Source organism: Capsicum annuum, chromosome 5, assembly GCF_002878395.1.
Source record: "Capsicum annuum cultivar UCD-10X-F1 chromosome 5, UCD10Xv1.1, whole genome shotgun sequence".
NCBI lineage: Eukaryota > Viridiplantae > Streptophyta > Magnoliopsida > Solanales > Solanaceae > Capsicum > Capsicum annuum.
The window spans coordinates 173,520,336-173,528,444 of NC_061115.1; the positions used below are offsets into that span (position 1 = coordinate 173,520,336).

Sequence of the window (8,109 nt, forward strand, 5' to 3'; positions counted from 1 at the left end):
AGTTGAGATTTTTAATTAGTCTAATTCAAAATTTTATTTTGTATTATATTAAAAGTAATGTCTTGATGTCTACTTACCATTCCTCTGACGGTTAGCCAAGTACAAGTCCCTCTGCCTCTAACTCCGCATATTTCTTTTCGACTTTTTCTCTCTCCTTTTGTTTGTACTTCCACCCCGACCTCTATTCCTGACGTGAACGGCCGCTTTCTTGGAACTAATTCACAGGCACTTTCCATTAGTTAGTAATTAATTAAAATACAAGTGTAACATAGAAATCTATAAAAGAATGTACTTGTTATAATTGTGGAAAGATAGGTCATTTAGCTAGAGATTGTAAATTACCGTCCGTCTGAAATAAATCCTTTTTTAATTGCTCTTGCGGTAGTCCAATAAGTCGTTTATTTGCGTAGAAGTCCGGTATCTCAATTCTGGGTATCCTATCTGTACTGTAATGTATATCTAATTCTAGATTTTCAATGTTATTTATTATCTTGTGTTGTTCTTCTCGTAGTAAGTTTTTTAAATTATATAAACTATCACATGTACTTTTTTCTAAATTTTCTAAGGTTCTTCTATCCATATTAATTTTTTAAAAATTTTAATTTACCCTCAAGATAGACCCTGTTATTCAATTTTCTCTGCCTACACAAATATCTTAAATATTGTGTTGCAACTATAAATATTGAAATTATTTGCTATAGGTTAGGAGGGAGTGTGGTTTCCTAGTCTGTACAATCGGAACGGGAATCGGAAATGTCGAACGTTGTAGTGTTGGACAACGGAGCCGGTCTAATTAAAGCTGGTATCGGCGGTGAAAGAGACCCAACAGCTATTGTACCCAACAGCATGGGCCGTCCACTTTCTTCAAAGAAATGGCTTATGGCTGACCAGCTTCTTTCTCCTGACGTCGACCTCACTTCGGCCACCGTCCGCCGCCCTTTCGACCGCGGTTACCTTGTAAACCCCGATCTCCAATCTTCCCTTTGGTATCACATCTTCTCAAATCTTCTGAAAATCACTCCGTCACAGTCCTCGCTCCTTCTCACTGAACCCCTTTTCAATCTCCCTTCAATACAGCGGTCACTTGACGAAATTGTCTTTGAAGACTTTAACTTTAAGGCCCTTTATGTATCCGATTCCCCCTCTTTGGTCCATCTTTATGAGGCATCTCGTCGCCCTTATGGTCTTGTCTCAAAAGCCCAGAGTAGCTTAGTTGTGGACTGTGGATTTTCGTTTACTCATGCTTCCCCAGTCTTTCAGAATTTTACATTGAATTATGCTGTCAAAAGGCTTGATCTTGGTGGCAAAGCTTTGAGTAATTACTTGAAAGAGTTGGTCAGTTATAGAAGTGTTAACTTGATGGATGAAAGTTTCCTTATGGACGATGTTAAGGAGGAACTTTGCTTTGTCTCTTTGGATGTTCCCAGGGACTTGCAGATTGCTAGGTATAACTCTTTTCAATTTTTTGTGTAGAAAACTGCCCCCATTTTTGAAAATAAAATAGTCTAGTAGAGAGAAAAATTGTAACATACATATGAAGTAAGAATCATGTCAATCAAGTATACCAATCTTTTTAAATATCTAATTCAAGTGTAAGTTTCTACTTTCTATTTCAGATAGTGATTAATTTTCACTAAACTATTAGTTTTATATTTCGAATGACTAAGATATCTTTCTTTAAAGCTCTCTTAGCAATTTAGCTTATCATTCTGTCATCTCTATTATTTTTTAAGGTTGTTCTCGTTATGACAAATCCTGTGGATGTCGAAGTTTATGCAATGCCTACAAGGAAATGCCAAATTAATTGACTTCAAGAACCCCACAGTCTGCTTTACACTTTAGAGGTTAAATGCACCTTATTTGTGGGGTGGGGGGTGGGGGTGGGAGGCTGTTTGCTGTTATTTTACTTAAATAACTAGTTGAAAGGATGGGGCATGATCGTAGGATGGTTCATTTACTGGTAGGACCACTATGGATCAATCACAGGGTGATTTTCTGAGAAGTATGTGTTTAATAGATCCTTTCTCCTTGTTCTTATTCAGCGACTTTTGATAAGCAAATAAGCTCATTAAAAGGGAGCCTAAAACCTTAGGACTCGTTAGAGAGAGAGTCCCAGATCTCTTGTTATTTTGATATACATTCTTCTTTTCTTTTATTCCTTCTGTCTCTTTAAATAGAGAATCCTACTACAAGATATTAAGGAAAACTAGGAAATTACTAACATAGAAAATCTATTTGAAAGAAAAATTCTGTTAAACTAAAATACTGTCTATTTTAATGCCCAGAAAAATCTTCTAAGTGCATAGATCTACATATTTTGATGTTATTAGACAACAAGTTTCAAAAAAATTTCTTTATTAAACTCTGTGCCAAGTCAAACAACATCACATAATATCAGACTTTTGGCCCTTCTGAAACCAATGTAGAATCAGGATCTTTCAATGCCATGATGTTGGAGCCAATTTCTGAACCTAAAACGACTTAAAACTTAAATTAAGCCAGCAGAATATCCACATCAAAGTCAGATGATCTTTGTGTCCTAATTGTGTTGGGATCTCCCTTCACCCTTGTTTATAACTACTGCATCATTTTCCCAGGAAACTGGGAAAGGACAACTTATTTAGGTGCATGTATGTGCTTCCTGATGGTATTACACATACTAAGGGTTTTCTAAAAGACCCCGAAGAACCAAAGAGATATCTGTCTTTGTACGATAAATGTCCGCGGCAAGTAGCAGGAGAGCAAAATGATATGGTTCAGCTCGGGAACACTGACCATTCCGAGGACAGGAACAGAAGCAATGGATCAAGAATTGATTTAACAAAAAATGTACTCTTTCCCAGCCCTAATTAGTTGCTCCCCTCCTCTTCGTTTATATTCTAATTTATTGGTATGAACAGGAATTTGGCTTGACAAATGAGCGGTTCCTCGTCCCAGAGATGATGTTTCGTCCAGCTGACTTGGGTCCGTATCAAGACGTATCTTTATCTTCTATTCAGTTTCTTGTGTTTAATTGAAGAATCTGCTTCAATTATTCAGAATATTTGTTTCCCTTTCATGTGAATTACAGCGTCTGGAAGTATTGTCCGACGAATTGGTTTATTCCTAAGTATGAATTTGGTTGTCAGCATCTCAGTTAGTGGTGGCTTACAGGACTGAATCAGGCTGGACTTGCAGAGTGCATTCTTCAAGCTATCAGTTCCTGCCATCCTCATCTTCACCCTGTTCTCTATGAGAGGTAGTGCATCAGACTTAGAACATCCCAAAAGCTTATCTACTTATATTATTTTATGCTTACCTTACTTTTTCTGATGTCAATGTATTGAATTTGGATGTGGAAGTATCATTCTGACGGGTGGCAGTACTCTATTTCCTCATTTTGCCAAAAGACTGTAAGATTCAGCCTCTGTTACATATTGCTTTAGAAAATTTGGATGTTCTATTTGCTTATACCTTGAAAATTCATCTAAATGCAGAGAAATGGACCTTCGGCCTCTTGTCCCAGATAAATATCGTTTAAAGATTACGACTCAAGAAGAGTAATATATGGTCCTTTTGAAGAAATTGTTCGAAACTGTTTCTACTTCTCTAACTTTTGTTGTTTTTTGCAGTCCTATTCTAGGTGTTTGGCGTGGAGGATCACTCTTGGCATCAAGTCCTGACTTCGATGCAATGTGTGTCACAAAAGGTGAATATGAGGAGCTGGGATCAGCAAGATGTCGAAAGAGATTCTTCCACTAACTTTTCTTTATTCTGATGATAATGTTGATGTTTATAATTCTAACCATGTTCTTCGTTAGTGTTATGGAGAGGAGAAATTAGGATGATCGCCGGCCTGTGCGGTTGCAAATGAGCCAAATATGGGTGTCTTTTTCCAGTAAAAAGTATGGATTTGTTTGGATATGATTCTTTTTCTGGTCAATTTCTTTTATATATTGCAGGCCACCTTGGTTGAAGTCTAACTTAACTGCAATGGAATGTTATTGATGTTGGTTCGAAATCGAGAGGGCGTCATGCGGAAACTTTTAGTTTGCAAACCATAAGATGATAAATCTGACGACTCATTAAAATTAAACTAAAAATATGTTATTGGATATGGTTTGGTCAAACGGCCTACATGTTAAAAATAAAATTGAAAATCCTAAAATTTATTGGAAAAAATCTCTCTCTAAACAAAGACTCTTTTAAGTACTACATTGTGGGGGTGTTCAAAATCTTTCCTGTAAGAAAGAGTTAACCAAATATGAAAAAGAATTATATTTTTTTTTTCAGGAGAAGTAAAAGTAATTATGGTAATTTTTATTTTCTTTCTAAGAAAAAGTAAAACTTAAATATAGTAAGAAAATCGGGGTAAAAATTTTAACAAATTTCTTCTTTTTGGTTTGATTTTTTTAAAAATATTCTTGATCTTCTTCTTTTTGTGCATGATTTTCGTTCTTCATATATATTCTTCATATATCACTACTGCTTATCTTGATTAAAAATTAATATGGGTTAAAATTGGAGCCCTATGCATTAAAAGTAGAAGCACAGGTTGATAAGATTGAAAGTGAAGCCTTGTGCATTGAAAGTGAGCACAGGTTAAGAGTGGGGTTCATGCGTTAAAAATAAATTCATGAGTTGAAAGGAGTCCAAGCATTAAAGCAAGTATGGGTTGAAAATTGATTTTGATTTTAAAGATGGATTAGCAGCAAGATTATTGAACATTTGTTTGAAATTTTTCTCCACATGTAACTTTTTAAGGCATATATCTTTATTATCATCAAATTTGTTGCAACTTTGTTCTCAACATGTCCTCAATGTGAGCCATCGGATCATTGAACCATAGGCTCTGATACCACTTGTTGGGTTCGAAATCGAGAGTGCGTCATGCGAAAACTTTTAGTTTGCAAATCATAAGACGATAAATCAGACGACACATGAAAAATTAAACTAAAAATACGTTATTGAATATGGTTTGACCAAACGGCCTACATGTTAAAAATAAAATTAAAAATTCTAAAACTAAAACTTATTGGGAGAAATTTTCCCCTAAACAAAGACTCTTTTAAGTACTATATTATGGATGCTATTGTGTATTGTGTTATGGTATGAGAAGTATATTATGGATGCTATTGTGTATTGTGTTATGGTATGAGAAGGGGTCTTCTATTTAATATCTAAAACCTTTCCTCCAAGAAAGAGGTTAGCTAAATATGGAAAAGAATTATATTTTTTCTTTCAGGAAAAGTAAAAGTAATTATGATAACTTATATTTTCCTTTTTAGAAAAAGTAAAACTTAAATATAGTAAGAAAATCAGGGCAAAAACCCTAACAATTGGCATCTTCAATGCCAATCCTGTTTCTCTTTTCTCACGGTGCTTATCCTTGATAGTAGTGGGGTGTTGGGTCGTAACTTGTTAAGGACAAGATGAAGTTTTATATATGATTGGCAGTGTGATGCGTTGATCTAGACTCGTGGAACTGCTTTGGTGATTTTTTGTTTGACTTCGTTGGACAATGGTGATTGGATCAAATGGACCAGGGTATTTTTTGAATCACGCAAACAGATATGGTGGAAACTACAAACAAAATGAAACTGATTTGGGTGATTGGTTAACATGACCAAATAGCTTTCTTCCAGTCTATAACACTGAAGCTATTTGTGAGAACTTATTTTGAGTAAATACGAGATTGTACATGGCAATCGTTTAATTTTGAAAAATGTTTGGACGGATTAACAGAGGCTCTGTTACAAAGCCTTAATACATTAATGATATGCAATTTTGTTTTTACTCGCGTTTCATTGTCACGTGTTTGATTGAACACAATACTTGAAATAAAATTTTTCATGATATTTGTGTGGGTACAAAATTATGACGTAATGTAAGTTATTCCCCATAATTTAAGTTAATCCTCATCATTATGGATCTAACTCTTACATCCTTTAAATTCTTCAATAATCTTCATGTTTAATGTCATGTTAAAATCCTTTAAGTTAATTACTCTCTATGTAATACTATCAATAGAAGTAAAACGGTTTGTATGGCCTATACTTGAAACACTTGAACATTTGGAACAATAACAAAACTCTCCTCTTGTCTCTAATATCTTGTAAGCTCTCTTCTCCTATCTCTACTTTCTTTACTTATACTATTCTCTTTTAGTTTTATTATATAACACGTTATTAACACAAATTCATCATTTCATCTTATCTATATATCATTCTCTTTTGATTTTATTATATAACACGTTATCAACACAAATTCATCATTTCATCTTATCTATATATCAAGACAAGACTATACTCTATAGTTCGACATCCTATATTTTTTTTTTCTTGGCTGCTAGGTAATTTTGTTTTAATATTATCCACAGTTGTAATTGTATACTTTTATATTAATATACAAACATCTAGCTTTATGTTTTTCTTTTCTACTCCTTGAACACAGATCTAGCTTGAAGTTCTTTGGTAGAGTTTGTGCCTAGATATCAGAGCAAGGAGCACAATTTTGGCCTAAAGCAAAATAGAGAAACCTTAATAGTTGGGCATAAAATCCCAACCCCTTTATTTATTACATTCCATCTCATATTTTTCTTTCACTCTCTAAAATTCACGGATACATAACAAAAAAATGTGATGTATGCATTAAAATTAAGTGATCCATCAAGAAGAATGTTATGTATTCGTGTAAAATTAACTTATATATTCAAAAAAATGTGATGTATCTGTATGAAATGTGATGGATCCATGGAAAGTTAAGTGATGTATCAAAAAGAATGTAATAAATTAAGAAGAATGTGATGTATCAGTGTAAAATTAATTGAGGTATTCGAAAGAATATGATGTCTCTATGTGAACGAACTAAATTGAAGATTTTTCATAATATTTTAAAATGTTGAAATAGAAAGTACTTAGCTCTAAAAGGGTGGAATGTATGTTATTTTTTTCAAAAAAGAAATGCTTGAGGGAATTTGGGACTATGGCAAAGCTGGTTAATGGGGAAAACTGTTATATGGTGTAAGCTATGTCTTTGAGGTGTTGCCAGCGTACTAATTGTTAGATTTTGTGAAAGAAAAGTCTACGATTAAAGTAGATCCACAAGGCAGTTTCACCTGACCGTCTAACTTTATGAATTTGTTTGACATTTGTATTTATTAATTTATGTATATAGTAATTAAGTGATGGTAATTTTTAAGGTTACAAGGTAAGTCTTTTTAAATTTTGGGTTATGGCCATTGATTGAGGGTAAAATAGTAGATTTAAGTCCTATCACATCGAGAAGTTAAGAAATCAGTATGAATTTTACTGCAGTATGATAATAAGATGTTGAGTTTAAGTCTATAAACTATGGCCTAACTGGTTTGGGTCTCAATGCACCTGAGCGCATTTTGATCTATTAGTCGAAAGTTGGAGAAATTAGAAATTCGGGTGTGGGACTCACAGTTGGTCGAAATGACCTCGGATGGAAAATCTGATTACACCATTGAGTCTGGAATATTGAATTTAGTATGGTTATATAGTTTGTTTGTGTATACGAGATTCCGTATAAACCTGAGGGCATGACGAAAACTCTAAAATCTTGCAAGTTTCAACTATTATCTGGTCTGTCGGCCATCGCCAACCAAAGGTTGTGATTGCGGTACCCTTGGCAAGTAAAGTAATGCAATAACGGTGAGGTGGTGGCGATCGCGAATGCTTGTGCAGTCGCCAAGATGATACAATTGTATGTTGTGGGTCAGCGATACCGGGACCCGAGCACCTGGAATGGGTGTATAGAGCAACCTTTTCCACGGTTTTAGCTCATTTTCCATCTTGCCTCTTGGGAGCAAAATCCTAGAGAGTGTCAGATCTTAAAATTAAATCTTGTGGGAGCTTAGGAAGCTAGAGTGAAATTTATTTTCGTGATTATCTTTCGATTTAAGGTAAGATTTCACCCTTTTTTTGGTGAATTTTGTTGATTTCTTGCTCAAAAGCCCAATAGCTTGAGTCTTGATTTTAGCCCCAAATTAGCTTGAATTTCATCCATTCTTGAGGGTTATGATTCCTGATCATGTATGAATGTTGGGTTGGTCTCGAAAATATGATTTTCGTAAGTGGGACCCATAAAAGATTTTTGATGTTGTTA

The 8,109-nt window shown here is 34.4% G+C and overlaps 1 protein-coding gene across 4 annotated transcripts; it reads left to right on the forward strand.

Moving 5' to 3' along the window:
- The first annotated feature begins 620 nt into the window (after positions 1-620).
- Positions 621-3,956, forward strand: LOC107870940 (actin-related protein 6). 4 transcript variants are annotated; one of them, XM_016717650.2, is made up of 7 exons: positions 621-1,445; positions 2,598-2,829; positions 2,901-2,964; positions 3,154-3,238; positions 3,342-3,392; positions 3,477-3,539; positions 3,612-3,956. In XM_016717650.2, exons 1-7 carry the CDS (start codon positions 754-756, stop codon positions 3,739-3,741), a joined length of 1,317 nt encoding a protein of 438 aa, XP_016573136.1. In that variant the 5' UTR covers positions 621-753; the 3' UTR covers positions 3,742-3,956. The 4 variants fall into 4 exon arrangements, 2 of the variants coding, with proteins under 2 accessions (XP_016573136.1, XP_016573137.1); XM_016717651.2 differs by lacking the exons at positions 3,342-3,392; positions 3,477-3,539 and having other exon boundaries at positions 672-1,445; XR_001674546.2 differs by lacking the exons at positions 3,342-3,392; positions 3,477-3,539 and having other exon boundaries at positions 673-1,445; positions 3,071-3,238.
- The last annotated feature ends 4,153 nt before the right edge of the window (positions 3,957-8,109 follow it).